This window comes from Schistocerca gregaria, chromosome 8 (genome assembly GCF_023897955.1).
Source record: "Schistocerca gregaria isolate iqSchGreg1 chromosome 8, iqSchGreg1.2, whole genome shotgun sequence".
NCBI lineage: Eukaryota > Metazoa > Arthropoda > Insecta > Orthoptera > Acrididae > Schistocerca > Schistocerca gregaria.
The window spans coordinates 186,864,782-186,885,228 of NC_064927.1; the positions used below are offsets into that span (position 1 = coordinate 186,864,782).

A 20,447-nucleotide genomic window follows, 5' to 3' on the forward strand; every position below is an offset into this window, starting at 1 on the left:
AGCGGAGTTGCCAAGTAAATAGTGGTCTCTTCAAACATGTGTTGTAGTGTTTCTGCTGTGAGAAATACAATTGCATACCAACATACATTCTGTGTTTCACAGGTACTGTTGTACATTTATTTTATCAGTTCACCGTGTGCAAAGGTTTAATTGTAATGTAATCATTAAAAATGTCCTGTGGTATATTCTGTATGTGTCATGTTCCATTATGTAATTGATGTAGAACTATGTACAACTATCATTTATCCTTCTCTTAGATCCTTGGCTATCCATTACTTATGTTTGCTCTGGCCACTGATATTTGGAATTGTGTTACTGTTATGTCCATTCTAATACTGTAGTGAAGATTAATAAAGTGCAATTGAGTAAACCCTTTCCTTATTTTTCATTGCAGGTAAATGGACATTTGTATTGTTTCCAGTAAATAGCAATAAGTACAGCGTCTGTCACAGGAATGTGCAGCAGCAGCACATTTCTTTTATTTCAAGTGTCAATTTCACTTTGCATTTTCTTCGGATGTAATTGAAGTATTGCAATGCAACTAACATCATTCTTTTTGTGATTTTTCATATCGTTCATAGCATAAAAAATTTACCCATTTTAAACAAACATAAGTTTAGGTGGAAAATAATATTTGCTTACATTTTAGGATGTCTCATAATATTTACTTTCACAACCCTCTGCCTTCATTGATACTAACAAAATTCACTTTTCAATATCTGTTGTTGTTCCAGAGATACCTGCACTCAAACATTTAAGCGGGCCATCCTGTACATAAACTATGTATGGATCACCTAACTGATTTGTTTAGTTGCTTGTTTTGAGTTGAAGATGTAAATGTCATGTGACTAGGGTCTCCCGTCAGGTAGACCGTTCGCCGGGTGAAAGTCTTTCGATTTGACTTGCGCATCGATGGGGATGAAATGATGATGAGCAGGACAACACAACACCCAGTCCCTGAGCAGAGAAAATCTCCGAACCTGGGCCCTTAGGATTGAAATTCTGTCGCGCTGACCACTCAGCTACCGGGGGTGGACTGGGTTGAAGATGCATACCAGATTGAAATTGATAATCATATGAACAATAATGGTTATCCTAATAGAATTGACTTCAGTACCTGTGACCAGAGTTCTCAAGGCAGTATGTCTGTATTTGTAGAAAACATTTCTGTTACTACTAAATGTGGCGATATTCCTGTCACACTGCCACTCATACTTAAGAGTAGAACTTGCAACCTGAGGTCTTATTGATGTCAGCTTAAATTGATGTTATTATCCTGTTCATTGGCATAAATAGTTACACACTTCTGATTCAGATTCTTCATTCGTCATTCAGCATTATTACATGCAATAGACCTCATTAGTTCACTTAACCTATTAACTTTATAAAATACATTTTTACATATTTAAGTTCATATTCAACATTTCTAAAAATTCTACTAATGAATAGAATGGGTTAGTTCACAAGAAGTAGCTTAACTTTTCGTTATGTACTTTGATTGGTATGCTTGAGGCATGTTTAGATAATTTGTTATATATTTTAATTGTCATATACTTATGCTTTGTTAGTTTCTGCTCATCTATTTTGTGGCAAGAGCACAGAAGTACAGATTCTTGTATTGTAGTCATGCCTTTGATTTGCTAGACCTAAATTTGGTAGTTCAGTAAGTGTATAGTTAACACTATCAAGAACATATAGATTAATAACTGTTAATATTCTATATTTAATGAACAATGGTTTATAATATGCTGTGTTATCTAACTTTGCATTACTCTAATTATTACAACAAGATATTTAAGAAAATATATATCCTTTTGCTATATGTATGCACTAGACAGGATTGCCTCAAATGTTACATTGTATGCCTATGGATTGGCTGTTGCCAATACTTTTTATATTCCTTGTCCTTATTACCTTTGTAATATGAAGTAAATCTGTTATGGTCTAAGTTTCATTCTTTGCAGCCCCAGTGCCTTGGTTCTTTCACACTATTTTTAGACCATGTGTGCAGTTCTAAAGAATAGCATGCCATTTTTTTTTTATTTTTACTCCATCTCAAGTCTAAGATTCAATTGTATGGTCTTTTTGAGCCAAGGACATGTATTATGGAAAAGATAACTTCAGTTTTCACCCACCACGTCATTTGTCTCAAATTGCAAATCCGTTTACCACAGTGCATTTGTTACTTTATCAGTCTTATCACATTTGTTAAAAGTCACACTTTTCTTCTATCTGTTTTATAGCAATACTATACTTTTTATCTGCTGCAGCTTGCTTGTAATAGGCCTTAAAGGGTAGTTTTATGAACAACTGTCTGTACTGCTGTAGGTATGTTATTTAGAGAGATTTCATATTCATAGGCTCTGAATATGTTATCAATTTTTTGAAATATATGCTACTACTAGTACTATTACTGTTATCATCATTTTAATTTTAGAAGGTCTGGATATATAACAGCCTAGTCTATAATCATGTGTAATTGGCACAGAGGTCAAGTGAAATAAAAGTAAAGAAACCGAAACAACTAAAATCACTTTATTTCAATAGAATTCATCACTGAAAGTGAAATGATGAGTCTTGATTTTATGCAGTATAAAATGAAAATGAAAAAAGTAAAACCACTAAAATAAATAACTGAATTTAATAGTTATTATTGCACCAACCTGTTTTCTCCAAGATGCCAAGCCAGGGCAATTATGGCATTTGCTGTGCAGTCTATAGGTACTACATCTGCATAAATTCCAGGATGTCCAAGCACTGTCCTCAGAACACCTTTACCTGCTGCTATTAACAGACCAACTGGTCCATTTGTATTATCTGCCCATCCTGGCATGGGTTCCTTCCAGGATGATATCACTGTTGAAAAGAAAATCATTGTCAACATGCTTGGTTCTAAAAAAGTTCAGTAAAGAACCCGAGTAATACAGCATTTAAATATTTTAATGACTAAATGTATTGGTAACTGAAAACTTCAGAAGTTAACATAGTCAAAATATTATGGATTTTCTTAATGCCAATTTCAGTAAAGAACTCAAGTACTACAGCATTTCAGTATTTTAATGACTAAATGCATTTGTAACTGAAAATTTCAAAAGTTAACGTGGTCAAAATATTGTGGATTTGCTTACTGCCAATTTCAGGGATGTAGTATTCAGTAGTACAATCATCAACACAAGTTTTGCCACAACTTCTTTTCCTCCTCCTCCTCCTCTTCCTTCTACTACTACTACTACTACTACTACTACTATTAATAAAAATAATAATAATAACAATAAAAATAAATCAGTTACACTAATGGTGCTAGAATAAGGTACACAGAAGAGACCTGCTCTGAACAAGTGTCAGTATTACATTCAGACAATGTAAGTATTGTCAAATGTGCAGTGCAAATGGTGTAGTGACTTCTGTAGAAACAAGAATCAATCTGGTCTCAATTTGCCAATAACTGGTAAACAAGAAAGTTGTAATATTCCTCTCCATTTGAACAGAAAAGTGATACTGAAGATAAAAAATATCTGTTCAAAGCTATGGAAATGGTTAATGGTGCAAAAAGTATGTTTATGAGAAAATTCTCAAAGCAAAAGAGCCAACTACATCATGCTCCAAGTACACACTGCTCAGGAGGAAACTGTCAGAAAAAAACCACTTAGTTACTGAATGATAGGCATTTCAGTCTTGAGAAAAAAAAGTAGACAGTACTGATATTAGTTTTGCATGAGCTGCTCATCATCTTTCTTTTATCAAATATTTATTAACCTAAACTCTTCGGACCTATCACACACTTAGATGTGAACTACATAAATTAGCCAGAAAGCTAAATTGTATTCTTCTTAACGATAGCAAAATGTGACAAAGAGTTTCAGATAAAGTTTCAGCTAAAGGGTATTTACTGCTCTTGGAAGATAATACACTACTGGCCATTAAAATTGCTACACCGACAAGAAATGCAGATGATAAACAGGTATTCATTGGACAAATGTACACTCCTGGAAATGGAAAAAAGAACACATTGACACCGGTGTGTCAGACCCACCATACTTGCTCCAGACACTGCGAGAGGGCTGTACAAGCAATGATCACACACACGGCACAGCGGACACACCAGGAACCGCGGTGTTGGCCGTCGAATGGCGCTAGCTGCGCAGCATTTGTGCACCGCCGCCGTCAGTGTCAGCCAGTTTGCCGTGGCATACGGAGCTCCATCGCAGTCTTTAACACTGGTAGCATGCCGCGACACCGTGGGCGTGAACCGTATGTGCAGTTGACGGACTTTGAGCGAGTGCGTATAGTGGGCATGCGGGAGGCCGGGTGGACGTACCGCCGAATTGCTCAACACGTGGGGCATGAGGTCTCCACAGTACATCGATGTTGTCGCCAGTGGTCGGCGGAAGGTTCATGTGCCCGTAGACCTGGGACCGGACCGCAGCGACGCACGGATGCACGCCAAGACCGTAGGATCCTACGCAGTGCCGTAGGGGACCGCACCGCCACTTCCCAGCAAATTAGGGACACTATTGCTCCTGGGGTATCAGCGAGGCCCATTCGCAACCGTCTCCATGAAGCTGGGCTACGGTCCCGCACACCGTTAGGCCGTCTTCCGCTCACGCCCCAACATCGTGCAGCCCGCCTCCAGTGGTGTCGCGACAGGCGTGAATGGAGGGACGAATGGACATGTGTCGTCTTCAGCGATGAGAGTCGCTTCTGCCTTGGTGCCAATGATGGTCGTATGCATGTTTGGCGCCATGCAGGTGAGCGCCACAATCAGAACTGCATACGACCGAGGCACACAGGGCCAACACCCGGCATCATGGTGTGGGGAGCGATCTCCTACACTGGCCGTACACCTCTGGTGATCATCGAGGGGACACTGAATAGTGCACGGTACATCCAAATCGTCATCGAACCCATCGTTCTACCATTCCTAGACCGGCAAGGGAACTTGCTGTTCCAACAGGACAATGCACGTCCGCATGTATCCCGTGCCACCCAACGTGCTCTAGAAGGTGTAAGTCAACTACCCTGGCCAGCAAGATCTCCGGATCTGTCCCCCATTGAGCATGTTTGGGACTGGATGAAGCGTCGACTCACGCGGTCTGCACGTCCAGCACGAACGCTGGTCCAACTGAGGCACCAGGTGGAAATGGCATGGCAAGCCGTTCCACAGGACTACATCCAGCATCTCTACGATCGTCTCCATGGGAGAATAGCAGCCTGCATTGCAGCGGAAGGTGGATATACACTGTACTAGTGCCGACATTGTGCATGCTCTGTTGCCTGTGTCTATGTGCCTGTGGTTCTGTCAGTGTGATCATGTGATGTATCTGACCCCAGGAATGTGTCAATAAAGTTTCCCCTTCCTGGGACAATGAATTCACGGTGTTCTTATTTCAATTTCCAGGAGTGTATTATACTAGAACTGACATTTTATTACATTTTCACACAATTTGGGTGCATAGATCCTGAGAAATCAGTATCCAGAACAACCACCTCTTGCAGAAATAATGGCCTTGATACGCCTGGGCATTGAGACAAACAGAGCTTGGATGTTGTGTACCGGTACAGGTGCCCATGCAGCTTCAACACAATACCACAGTTCACCAAGGGGAGTGACTGGCGCATTGTGATGAGCCAGATGCTCAGCCATCATTGACCAGACATTTTCAATTGGTGAGAAATCTGGAGAACGTCCTGGCCAGGGAAGCAGTCGAGCATTTTCTGTATTCAGAAAGGCCCGTACAGGACCTGCAACATGTGGTCATGCATTATCCTGCTGAAATTTAGGGTTTCGCAGGGATAGAAGGAAGGGTAGAGCCACGGGTCGTAACACATCTGAAATGTAACATCCACTGTTCAAAGTGCCGTCAATGCGAACAAGAGGGGACCAAGACCTGTAACCAATGGCACCCCATACCATCAAGCTGGGTGATATGCCAGTATGGCGATGACGAGTACACGCTTCCAATGTGTGTACACCGCGATGTCGCCAAACACGGATGCGACCATCATAATGCTGTAAACAGGACCTGGATTCATCCGAAGAAATGATGTTTTGCCATTCATTCACCCAGGTTCGTTGTTGAGTACACCATCACAGGTGCTCCTGTCTGCAATGCAGTGTCAAGGGTCTCTGAGTCTCCAGTCATTGGATCTCGACCAACGCAAGCAGCTATGTCGCGATCCGATAAACCGTAATCGCGATTGGCTACAATCCAACCTTTATCAAAGTCGGAAATGTGATGGTACACATTTATCCTCCTTACACGAGGTATCACAACAATTTTTCACCAGACAACACCGATCAGCTGCTGTTTGTGTATGAGAAATCGGTTGGAAACTTTCCTAATGTCAGCACATTGTAGGTGTCGCCACTGGCACCAACCTTGTGTGAATGCTGTGAAAATCTGATCATATGCATATCACAGCATCTTCTTCCTGTCAGTTAAATTTGATGTCTGTAGCACGTCATCTTCATGGTGTAGCAATTTTAATGGCCAGTAGTGTAGTTGATGAAATTTTGGTAAAATTGCTAACTACAATACCTTACTACCTATGACCATAAATACATAATTAAGAAAATAGATACAGCTATCTGAAATAGTTTAATGTACGGTACTGTACTGCACAACAGCATACCAATGGTATCAACTCTTATCCCGCCCCCTTCTCAACCAATGCTTGACTTTCATACCCTTTGGCTTTTATAACTGTAGTCTCATTTCAATACAACTTACAGTTGACCTTTATTTTATAACTGTTGCCTTCAGAACTTGCAAGAGTATATTCCAGTCAACGTTGTTAAACATTTTCTCTGAATTTACACATTCTATGAATGCAGGTTTGCCTTTGCTCAATCGATCTTTTAAGATAAATTCTAGGATGAATATTGAGTCACAAGTTCACATATTTCTCTAAGTGCAAAATTGATCTTACTGATGGCCAACTTTACCTGTCTTTAGATTACTGTTTTGATATTTCATATTAATATTTTGGAACATGACCATTCTAAACTGCACTAAAAGGCACCAGCCTTGTTTGGAAATTGTATTACTTCATTTTTCTTTAAGTTTGAGGGGATTTGCCTGCCTCATATACTAGGTGGTTACAATTAAAGTGCAGATACTCATGGCAGTCCAATGTGGGCTGTAATTATTAAATGGCAGTAAAACTTTGTAGATATTATAATGTGTTAATGTGGTACTAATTTATGCTGGAAAAAAATTGTACACGTAGAAATGCTTCCATTATGTAATGGATTAGGAATGGAATATGGGCAGAAAAGATCAAGCAAGTGAGAAAGGCATAATATTTATTTTATTATTAACTACCACTTACATAGTTTGTTCAATATAAGCACTGGAGGCATTGTTGAGATTTTGTTCAGACCAGATTTGCACTCGGGGCCAGTATTGGACTAATTTTTTCTAGTGTAAATCAATTTTGCATTAACGTTCTAGCAAATCTATCAAGTTTTGCTGCCATACATTAATTACAGCCCACACTGAACCTCTGTGAGTTATAACCACCCAGTATGTAGATATCGAAGTAGACGACAGAGGGATAGAGAAACAATTAAAATCGCTCAAAAGAGGAAAGGCCGCTGGTCCTGATGGAATACCAGTTCGATTTTACACAGAGTACGCGAAGGAACTTGCCCCCCTTCTTGCAGTGGTGTACCGTAGGTCTCTAGAAGAGCGAAGCGTTCCAAAGGATTGGAAAAGGGCACAGGTCAAGAAGGGACGTCGAACAGATGTGCAGAACTATAGACCTATATCTCTAACGTCGATCAGTTGTAGAATTTTGGAACACGTATTATGTTCGAGTACAATGTATTTTCTGGAGACTAGAAATCTACTCTGTAGGAATCAGCATGGATTTTGAAAAAGACGGTCGTGTGAAACCCAGCTCGCGCTATTCGTCCACGAGACTCAGAGGGCCTTAGACACGGGTTCACAGGTAGATGCCGTGTTTCTTGACTTCCGCAAGGCGTTTGACACAGTTCCCCACAGTCGTTTAATGAACAAAGTAAGAGCATACGGACTATCAGATCAATTGTGTGATTGGATTGAGGAGTTCCTAGATAACAGAACGCAGCATGTCATTCTCAATGGAGAGAAGTCTTCCGAAGTAAGAGTTATTTCAGGTGTGCCGCAGGGGAGTGTCATAGGACCGTTGCTATTCACAATATACATAAATGACCTGGTGGATGACATCGGAAGTTCACTGAGGCTTTTTGCAGATGATGCTGTGGTGTATCGAGAGGTTGCAACAATGGAAAATTGTACTGAAATGCAGGAGGATCTGCAGCGAATTGACGCATGGTGCACGGAATGGCAATTGAATCTCAATGTAGACAAGTGTAATGTGATGCGAATACATAGAAAGATAGGTCCCTTATCATTTAGCTACAAAATAGCAGGTCAGCAACTGGAAGCAGTTAATTCCATAAATTATCTGGGAGTACTCATTAGGAGTGATTTAAAATGGAATGATCATATAAAGTTGATCGTCGGTAAAGCAGATGCCAGACTGAGATTCATTGGAAGAATCCTAAGGAAATGCAATCCGACAACAAAGGAAGTAGGTTACAGTACGCTTGTTCGCCCAATGCTTGAATACTGCTCAGCAGTGTGGGATCCGCACCAGGTAGGGTTGATAGAAGAGATAGAGAAGATCCAACGGAGAGCAGCGCGCTTCGTTACAGGATCATTTAGTAATTGCGAAAGCGTTACGGAGATGATAGATAAACTCCAGTGGAAGACTCTGCAGGAGAGACGCTCAGTAGCTCGGTACGGCCTTTTGTTAAAGTTTCGGGAACATACCTTCACCGAAGAGTCAAGCAGTATATTGCTCCCTCCTACGTATATCTCGCGAAGAGACCATGAGGATAAAATCAGAGAGATTAGAGCCCACACAGAAGCATACCGACAATCCTTCTTTCCACGTACAATACGAAACTGGAATAGAAGGGAGAACCGATAGAGGTACTCAGGGTACCCTCCGCCACTCACCGTCAGGTGGCTTGCGGAGTATGAATGTAGATGTAGATGTAGATACATATACATCAACATTTATACTCTGTAAACTACCATGAGTTGCATGTCAAAGGGCACATCCCACTGTACCAGTTATTAGGGTTTATTCATATTCTATTCACATATGGAGCATGAGAAGAATGATTATTAGGGTTTATTCCTGTTCTATTCACATATGGAGCATGAGAAGAATGATTGAATTCCACTGTGAATGCATAATTATCCTAATCTTATCCTCACGATCCATGTGCGAGTGATACATAGGAGGTTGTAGTATATCCTTAGAGTAATCATTTAAAGCTGGTTCCTGAAACTTTGTTAATAGACTTTCTCAAGGTAGTTTACGTCTGTCTTCAACAGTCTACCAAATCAGTTCCTTCAGTATATCTATGGCGCTCTCCCATGGATTAAACAAACCTGTGACCACTCATGCTGCCCTTCCCTGTAGACATTCAGTACCCTCTGTTAGTTCTATATGGTGTGGGCCACAGACACTTGACCAATATTCTAGAACACGTCACATGAGTGATCTGTAAGCAATCTCCTTTTTATACTGATTGCACTTCCCCAGTAATCTACCAATAAACCAAAGACTACCACCTTCTTTTCTCATGACTGAACCAATGTGACCATTCCATTTCATATCCATAAAAAGTGTTACACACATGTATTTGTATGAGTTGGCAGATTCCAGGATACTACTTTTTTTCATTTTTGAAATGCAAAATTCTACATTTCTGAACATTTAGAGCAAGTTGCAAATCTCTGCACCATGTTGATATCTTATCAAGATCTGATTGAATACTTATACAGCTTCTATTAGACAGTACTTCATTATAGATAACTGCATCATCTGCAAAAGGCTTGATTTTACTCATAATATTGTCTGCAAGGTCATTAACATACAACATGAACAACAAGGGTTCCAAAACACTTCCTTGGGGCACACCCAAAGTTATTTCTATTTCTGATAATGACTCTGTGTCCAACATAACATGTAGTTTCCTCCCTGCCAAAAAGTCCTCAATCCAGTAACACATTTTACTTGACACCCCATATGATCATATATTTGACAGTAAGAACTGAGTCAAATGCTTTTCAGAAATCAAGAAACATTGCATCTACTTGGTTGCCTAGATGCAGAGCTTTCAATATGTCATGTGTTAAAAGTGCAAGTTTTGTTTCACATGACTGATTTTTTCAAAAATCATACTGGTTGGTATTGAGGAGGTCATTCCATTCAAGATACTTCATTACGTTTGGGCTAGGAATATGTTCTAGGAGTCTACAACAAATCAATGTCAAGGATACTGATGGTAGTTTTCTGGATCATTTCTTCAATCCTTTTTGTAGACAGGTGTGACCTGTGCTTTCTTCCAAGAATTGGGCACAGCCTCTTCTTCAAGGGGTCTAGGATAGATTACAGTGAGAAGATGGGCTAACTCAGCCACAAATTCAGTACAGGATCTGACAGAGATTCCATCAGGGCCTGGAGCTTTGTTCAGTTTTAACGATTTCAGCTGTTACTGAACACCACTGATGCTAACATTTATTTCATGCATCTTTTCAGTAGTAATTCTCCTAAGTTTTCTTTTTTAAAGGAGCATTTTAAAACTATGTTAAGCATTTCATCTTTTGAATTGCTACCTTCAGTTTCAGTTCTTGTCTTATTTGCTAGGGATGAACACTACCTTTGGCACTACCAACAGCCTTTACATATGACAAGAATTTCCTTTGATTTTGTGAAATGTCATTTGACAATATTCTGCTATCATAGTTATTGAAGGCACCACACATTGCTTTCTTGTCAGACAAATGTGTTTCATTCAGCGTGTCTTATCTTTAGCCCTATGCTTTGTTTTACACCTATTATGCAGTAGTCTCTGTTCCTTGAGAAGTTTCTTTACAGTGACTGTATATCATGGAGGTTCCCTCTCATTATTAACTGTTCTACTGGGTACATATCTATCCAGTGCATGGTCAACTATTCTTTTAAACTTGAGCCAAAGCTCCTCTACATGCTCCTGCACTGTGCTGAAAGTTTCAAGTTCCTCATTAAGATATGACACTACTGATTTTTTTATCTATTTTGGTACTCATTGCCGCCACAACCAAGTCATGGCCATTGATACCAGTTTCAATGTAGACATCCTCAAAGATGTCAGCTCTATTCGTTGCTATTAGATCCAATATATTTCCCTCACAAGTAGGGCTCCTAACTATTTGTTCTAGGTAGTTTTCAGAGAAGGCATTTAGTAAATTTTCACAGGATGTCTTCTAATACCCACCACAAACAAAACTTAATTTTTCCAATTAATTGTTGGTTGATTAAAGTCTCCACAGATGATTACAGTGTGATTGGGGAACTGAGGATTTCTCTGAAGTTTTTGGTTACATCAGAAGATGAGTCTGAGTGCTCAGAGCCATTTGAACCCTTTTTTTTTTTTAGTGTCGTCTACTCCAGGTGACTTGTTTTGATTAATGTCTTTCACTGTTCTGTCAAATATACCTTAGCATGTCTGCTTCTACTTCTCCTTCTCTTTCCAAAATACTATTTTCAATTTCAAAGAACTAGCTGTTTCCAAACATACATGGCATACTGTAACACATTCCCTTTAAATATGTAAATTCAACCCAGAACTCGGATATACTAGGCCATGCTATAAAGTAATGCATCAAATTTTTTATGTGAAAACTCTTAAAGTTTTTAACATTTATATTTTTATTCTTAATGTCTATATATTTTTTTTTCTCAACAGTTACTCTGGCAATGAACACATTTCTCCCAACGAAAGAGCAGTTTTTTGATACCATCACTGCAGAACGTTTGACTTTGTTGACAAGCCACACAACCTCACCTCTGCTTGCATTGCTTCATCACAATCAAAAAGTGTAGTCCTAAAAGGTTTTCTTCAAGTTTTGGAAAGAGATGAAAATTAGAGGGGGCAAATCAGGACTGCATGGGGGACACCTGATGACAGTGAACAAGGCACAGTGGTCTTGTGTGGTCTGGAACTGCCATGCTGAAAGAGTGTGTGTTACATGTGTGGATGAACTCTTTGAATTTGTAATTTGATTACAGCATGCTGTTTTTCATGCACCAATTTAGTTACATTACACACCACCATCTTACATGTTACAGTCCAGTGCCCTTTAGGCAGAGGGCTAATTACACACAAAACTTGCATATAATTTAAACGGAATTGTCACAGTTCTCTTTTATATTGTATTTTTCCTCACAGACACTTCTGTTAAAGGAAGTGATTATAGAACTAGCACTTCATAAAATAATGGCTTCTGCTTACCTATGGATGGCCTGGCGATTACAATAGGCAGCTTCTGTGCATAATTTGCAACTAACTGTTCAGCAAGATTCTTGGATAAGGCATAAGTATTTGGAAGATCACCCACTAACCTGCAGAAAAGAAAGAGCACAACTGAAAACTGCACATTACATGCTAGTAATTATCAATAATAATTTAAACTGGCTGTTCCATGCTGGAAGAAATGAGGGCAAATCAACTGGCAAGAGGGAATCACATAGTGACAATCAACAGTTTAATAGATACATATCCTGTATGTTCTACAAAATACTGTCTGGTGGCAGAGATGAGAATTTTGTATTCAACAACAATGTCACTATTGTTACAATGATAAAGTGAAAAGGCAATCAGTTTTTGACCCATACATATTGTATGATTTGAAGTTTCCAAACAGAACATTATACAAATTTTGTATGATGTCAGGTAATACATTTGGTAGCTTGTAAGCATTGACTCAGTGTGGTAACACAACAGCTTGTTTTCTATTTCAATTCATTGATTCAGATAACTAAATTAGTTAGAATGGACCACTACTGTAAGTATCTACAAATTATGCCATTTTGTTGCAGAGATTGAACTGGACTTACACATGTAAAGTTTTGGTGTTATCTATATTATAGTGCTACGGAATCACTAAATGTGGTCTCCGTTCTGGTAGACCTAGCATATAAATTAATACATACTGACAGTCACGAAACATTCTTGTCTACTACTACAGAGGTCTTCTGCTACAGTCACGTGGCATTGTTGAGTAGGAGACTCTTGAGGGATTATTCAGCCACTTAACTGTAAATGTGTTTTCTTCCTCTGTACATAATACCCCTCTTTATGTGATGTGTGAGAGGTGAATCTCAAGTACATCTGTTGAGTGTAAGTGGTTGTAATGGGTGTGTATAAAGTGTGGTGTGAATGTTATATGATAATGAGAGAGAATAGAAAGGATGGAATCTAATGCTGGAATGTAGCCTTCTCCTCTCCAATAGCCCCAAGAGGCCACTGAGCTTAAATGACCCCATCTAACTGATGTATCACCATCAACAGAGTCATACTCTCACTTCATGAGACATCATGTAGAAGTTTGGAATTTAATCCAGGACATTGATGAACTATCTGGAGCTCAAAACTTTACAACACCTCCTGTCCTCCCCTTGCTGGTAAAATACCCATGGTGAAAAGTTATTCCACTATCAGTATTCAAATTAGCAACATGCTAATCAGCATCACCACAGACACATTCCTGAGTGACCTCAGCTGTGGTGATAGGTATGAGGATTATTATTTTGACAACATTTTAATTTCTATAATTCCATTTTATTGGGATGCTGAAGCTCGTAGAAGTAACACTGCCTTAAGCAGTGCTGCAGCATACAACAACACCAAATAAGCTATTTCCCATAAACACACTGGTAATGGATGGACCATGTAGCACTGTCGTGAGCCATTGCCGTGAGGAGACACTTTTGAGCCATGAGAAACAATCTTGCTTGACAGTCCATATGCAGGGGTATCATAAATGTATTACTATGTAGTAATTGTTAATATCCGCTTTTGGCATAGTAAAATTCAAATAGATAAGCTACTTTAGACACACAGGTTGCATGCTTGCATCTCCAAACAAATCCATGGTGCTTCCAGAACTGCTTTGAGGGATTATGTCAATGACAGGGTTATGGAGGCCAGATAGGAGGAAGCCTTATTTGCCAATTGATTAATGTAATCCAAGAAAGGGTTAACTTTACGTAAACAGTCTTGACAAGAGAGGTATGACCATTTGTACTGTTTCACCTACACTACTTTCTATGGGCTCATGGCTAAAGTAAGAAAGTTTTATGGAAATTTTGTATCATTAGGTATTCTTGCATATTGCGTCCCTTGTGTGGGGCAAATGCTATTGAAAAACCTGTGTAATGGGTAGTAAAGAAGATGCAGTTACTCACCAAGTACTGTGTAGGAAGTGAACTGTGAATTAAAAGTGACTGAAATATGTGGCTTGCAAGTAACAATCTTGAGTTTGAATTGCACACATCTCATTGTGCAAAAAATTTGTTTCAAAAGATAAAAAGTTCACATCATGGAAAGTTTGAATTGTGTCCAAGTGTTACGAACATTTCATGAGTGAAATATAATGAACAAACATCAAAAAGACATTATGAGGAAGAAGAAAAGAGATGGTTGGAGTAAGAGTGGCAAGAATAGCCATGTAAACAGAGGAAGAAATGCTACACAAAGCAGCATGTAGAAAGTAGTTTGGCTGTGAATGGGACGTACTTGAAGCACACACACAGATGTCTGGAGTTTGATGAAACCATGCAGTTTTCTCCTACCAGCTTTGTCATCCAAAAAGCAACAAAACATACCTAAAATTAAAGTTCTTATCAGATATAAGAAAGCATAAATAATAACAATTTTGTAGCACTGGTATATGTATAAGGTTATACAGCTTAACCCTTGAATGTGTGCACATATGTATAAATCAAACAATGTAAAATCCAGGATTGAATGTAATGATACCATAGAAGGAAAGTTTCTACTCACACGTACACACACACACACACACACACACACACACACACACACACACACACACACATGCAAACACAACTTGCACACACATCTGCAGTCTCAGAGAACTGAAACCACACTGCGAGCAGCAGCACCAGTGCATGATGGGAGTGGCTACTGGGTGGGGGTAAGGAGAAGGCTGGGACAGGGAGGGGGAGAGATAGTATGGTGGGAGTGGCAGACAGTGAAGTGTTGCAGTTTAGACGGAGGGCACGAGAGAAGGTGCGGATGGGGGAGGGGGTAAGTAGCGGAAAGCAGAGAAATAAAAAGAAATTAAAAGACCGGGTGTGGCGGTGAAATGACGGCTGTGTAGTGCTGGAATGGGAAGAAGGAGGGGGCTGGATGGGTGAGGACAGTGACTAACGAAGGTTGAGGCCAGGAGGGTTACGGGAACGTAGGACGTATTGCAGGGAAATTTCCCACTGTACAATTCAGAAAAGCTGGTGTTGGTGGGAAGGATCCATATGGCACAGGCTGTGAAGCAGTCATTGTGATGGGGGATGTCATGTTTGGCATCGTGTTCAGCAACAGGGTGGCCCACTTGTTTTTTGGCCACAGTTTGTCGTTAGCCAGTCATGTGGACAAACAGCTTGTTGGTTCTCATGCCTACAGAGAATGCAGCACAGGTGGTTGCAGCTTAGCTTGTAAATCACATGACTGGTTTCACAGGTAGCCCTGCCTTTGATGGGTTAGGTGATGTTAGTGACCGGACTGTAGTAGGTGATGGTAGGAGGATGTATGGGACAGGTCTTGCATCTAGGTCTATTACAGGGGTATGAGCCATGAGGTAAGGGATTGGGAGCAGGGGTTGTGTACCGATGGATGAGTACATTGTGTAGGTTCAGTGGGCAGCAGAATACCATGGTAGGAGGGGTGGGAAGGATAGTGGGCAGGACATTTCTCATTTCAGGGCACGGCAGGAGGTAATCGAAATCCTGGCAGAGAATGAAATTCAGTTTCTCCAGTCCCGGATGGTTGTTTTTGACAAGGATGTGAAGATAATTGTGGTCGGTGAAGGCTTAAGTGGGACCCGGAGTATATTTTGAGAGAGACTGCTTGTCACTGCAGATGGGATGACCACGGATGTCTAGACTGTACGGAAGGGACTTCTAGGTGTGGAATGGGTGGCAGCTGTCAAACTGGAGGTATTGCTGGTGGTTAGTGGGTTTGTTATAGATGGAGGTACTGATGTAGCCATCTCTGAGGTGGAAGTCAGCATCTAGGAAGGTGGCTTGTTTGGTTGAGTAGGACCAGGGGAAGCAAATGGGGGAGAGGTTGTTGAGGTTCTGGAGGAATGTGAATAAGGTGTCCTCACCTTCTTCAGTCCAGATAGCAAAGACGTCATTAATGAATCTGAACCAGGTGAGGGGTTTACGCTGGGTTTTTAGGAAGAATTCCTTTGGATGGTCCATGAATAGGTTAGCATAGGATGGTGCAATGCGGGTGCCCATAGCTGTACTGCAGATTTGTTTGTAGGTAATGCCTTCAATGGAGAAGTAATTGTGGATGAGGATGTAGTTAGTCATGGAGACTAGGAAGGAGGTTGTTGGTTTGGAATCCATAGGGCATCCGGAAAGGTGGTGTTCGATAGCAGTAAGGCCATGGTCATTAGGAATGTTAGTGTACAGGGAGGTGGCACCAATAGTAACAAGCAGGTCACTGTGTGGTAAATGGACAGGAGCTGTGGAGAGTCGGTTGAGAAAGTGGCTGGTATCTTTTATATAGGATGATAGGTTTGGGGTAATAGGTTGAAGGTGGTGGTCTATGAGAGAAAAGATTCCCTCACACAGTAACTGGCCACAATGGGGCGTCCTGGGTGGTTGGGTTTATGGACTTTAGGAAGCATGCAGAAGGTGGGAGTGCAGGGAGTGGTAAGGGTAAGTAGAGAGATGGACTCTGGGGAGAGGTTCTGGGATGGGCCTAAGGATTTGCGTAGTGACTGGAGATCCCGCAGAATTACTGGAATGGGATCATTGTGGCATGGTTTGTAGGTGGAAGTATCTGACAGATGACGGAGTCCTTCTGCCACATAATCTTTGCAGTTCAAAATAATGGTGGTGGAGCCTTTGTCTGCAGGCAGGATTATAAGGTTGGAATCAGTTTTTAGATTATGAACTGTGGTTCTTTCTGCAGATGTAAGGTTAGTTTGCATGTCGAGGGATTTGGGGAATGATGGTTAGGCAAGGTTCGAGGTTAAGAAATTCTGGAAAGTTAACATGGGGTGGTTTGGAGGCAGTGGGGGTGAATCACAGTTGGATAGAGGAGTGAACTGACTGAGGCAAGGTTCAATATTAGTCTTTGCTTGAGTCTCATTGGTCGGGTTGGTGGCGAAAAAGTGTTTCCACTGTAGGGATTGGGAGAAGGAGAGAAAGTCTTTAACTAGTCCTGCATAGTTGAATTTGGAGTGGGGCAAAAGGTGAGGCCTTTAGAAAGGACTGATATTTCTGTGGGACTAAAGCTTCTGGAGGAAAGATTCATAACTGTGTTGCAGGTCTGTTTAGGTTCCGGGTTCTGTGTGGTGGTGGGTGGAGGGAGGTGTAAGTGTAGTAGGGCAGCGAGACAGGATTTGTCAGCTCTGAAGGGGTGGGAGGGGGGAAGGGGTTGGAGGGTGTTGCAGAAGTAGTGGACAGTGGTACTTTGAAGCGGGAATAGGAATTGAGCAGGATGGAGAGCTTTTTGATGTGGCGTTGTGCATGTTGCTCAAGTCCCTGCACGGCAAGAGTTTCAGCGTGTGTTAGGGGTTCCAGGAATTTGGGATTACATAGCAGGAGAATTTTGTGGATGGAGAGAATGTACTGTAAGAAGGATTGGGCTTGGTTGATGTGGTTTTCCAGGTTTTGCAGGACTATGTTGGTGAGAGCCAAGGATTGGAGGAATCTGAACAGGTGGAGGTCACTGTGGAAGGAGGGGTGGCAAACTGAGATGGGTAATTTGATGGTAAGGTGTTGTTGCTTGGCTCATGAAATACCCCCTACTGGCCTCACCATCCAATCTGTGCCAGGAAGGGCTCTCAACAAGGGAAGTGTCCCAGCACCTCAGAGTGAACCAAAGCAATGTTGTTCAGACATGGATGAGATACAGAGAGACAGGAACTGTCAATGATATGCCTCACTCAGGCCACCCAAGGGCTACTACTGCAGTGGATGACTGATATCTACAGAACACTGACAGCAATGCCACCATGTTGAATAATGCTTCTCATGCAGCCACAGGACGTTGTGTTATGACTCAAACCGTGTGCAATAGGCTGCATGACACACAAATTCTCTCCCAACATCTGTGGCGAGGTCCATCTTTGCAAGCACAACAACACAACACCATGCAGCATGGTACAGATGTGCCCAACAACATGCAAAATGAACCCTTTAGGATTGGCATCATGTTGTCTTCACTGATTAGTGTTGTATATGCCTTCAACCAGACAATCATTGGAGACGTGTTTGGAGGCGACCTGAGCAGGCGGAACGCCTTAGAGACACTGTCTAGCAAGTGCAACAAGATGGAGGTTCCCTGCTGTTCTGGAGTGGCATTATGTGGGGCTGATGTATGCTGCTGGTGGTCATGGAAGGCACCATAATGGCTGTACGATACGTGAATGCCATCCTACGACCAATAGTGCAACCATTACAGGAGCATATTGGCAAGGGAGCTCTCAGAAACAAAGTAATGCAAAACTTTTTTTGATGTGTGTAGATAATAAATCACAATACCTGTATATTTCATCATACTCTTTCTGCACCCTTTGGTGTGGAGTTCAACCAACTTTTCTTCTTGATCTAAATAGTTTATTTCCTTAGACATCTACATTTTGCATCTGCATCTATACTCTGCAAACCACTGTGATGTGCATGGCAGAGAGTAGGTAGCATTGTACGAGTTACTCGGGTTTCTTCCTGTTCCATTCATGAATGGAGTGTGGGAAGAATGATTGTTTGAATGCCTCTGTTCACAATTATTCTAATCTTGTCCTCGTAATCCAACAGTGAACGATATGTGGGAGGGATGGATAGAGATTCTCATTAACATGATCTGCCCCACCATCACCATTATGTTGCTGTCTACAATACATGTTTGCAAAGAAGTAACCTTCTAGTTTGCAATAAATAATTTCATCAGATTTTTAACCCATGCTCATTTAACACTAATACATGAGGTGCGTGTTCATTTACAAAAACCTGTAATATATTAGGCTTATTTCTAAGGTACTAAATATTTAGGTGCATGACACTTAGTGGTACTTTTCACTAATCACACTTATTTTATGGGTGAGGGCTATGTAGCCCATGTATGTGTGCTGTACAAATAATGTGTATATCTCTGTTGGGGACTGAAAGAGGTTTTTCTGTAATACTGTTTTCAGAAATTTCGATGTTACTTAAATACTCTGCAGTAACTATTGCATCTGTATCGTGACAACTATCATCTATGAAATTATTGCCCATAGCAAGAAACACAAAGACTTGGAAAAATACACAGCATACTCTGCACAACAATGCTGATTCAAGAGAAGACTGAGACATGTTTCCATTCTGTACAGACTGCAGTTTAATGCATAACTTTTGACTCATTATAGATGAACCTCAGACATCCACTATGTTAGAGAGAGAGAGGCTCTGTCAGTTAATTAAGGTTTTTAACATGCACTATAACTGGAGCATTGAAGTAGATATCTTCTATCACATTGCAGCTGAAGATCTCTGGAGTGTGTAAAGTCTAGCAACTGTCTAGCAGAATTGTATGATTGGAATACATCTGTTCTTAAGGGAAAAAAGTGTAGTAATATTTGTGATAGGAAAATTACACATGCTGTAAATTTTGAAACTATATTAAATCATTTATCACTTCTTTTAAGTGTTGTTGTTGTTGTTGTGGTCTTCAGTCCTGAGACTGGTTTGATGCAGCTCTCCATGCTACTCTATCCTGTGCAAGCTTCTTCATCTCCCAGTACTTACTGCAACCTACATCCTTCTGAATCTACTTAGTGTATTCATCTCTTGGTCTCCCTCTACGATTTTTACCCTCCACGCTGCCCTCCAATGATAAATTTGTGATCCCTTGATACCTCAAAACATATCCTACCAACCGGTTCCTTTGTCAAGTTGTGCCACAAACTCCTCTTCTCCCCAATTCTATTCAATACCTCCTCATTAGTTATGTGATCTACCCATCTAATCTTTAGCATTCTTCTGTAGCACCACATTTCGAAAGCTTCTATTCTCTTCTTGTCCAAACTATTTATCATCCATGTTTCACTTCCATAAATGCCTTTTAAGTGTACAGACTTTTTAATACATGCTCATCTTTTGCCCATCAAAACCATTTGCCATACAGCAATATTTACCAAATAATTGTTTATACACACTAAATTTGGCATATATGTAATCTTTCCCAGTTACTGCTATAAACTCATCCAGCTCAGAACCAACACACAAATTTCCCTATACTTCTCGCAGTGTCACTGAACAAATTTTTCACATTTTCAGTTACTGGTCATCATCAAAACACATCACATCAGTAACACCCACATGTT

At 40.7% G+C, this 20,447-nt stretch overlaps 1 protein-coding gene across 2 annotated transcripts in view; it reads right to left on the minus strand.

Annotated features, from left to right (window-relative positions):
* LOC126284024 (fatty acyl-CoA reductase 1-like) overlaps window positions 1-20,447 on the minus strand; it is a 244,364-nt gene that overhangs the window by 25,544 nt on the left and 198,373 nt on the right. For both annotated transcript variants that reach the window (XM_049982575.1, XM_049982574.1), the window contains 2 exons: window positions 12,338-12,447; window positions 2,664-2,856 (listed from right to left, as the gene is read on the minus strand). In XM_049982575.1, the coding sequence (XP_049838532.1) occupies window positions 2,664-2,856; window positions 12,338-12,447 (303 nt within the window). The remainder of the gene's footprint in view (window positions 1-2,663; window positions 2,857-12,337; window positions 12,448-20,447) is intronic.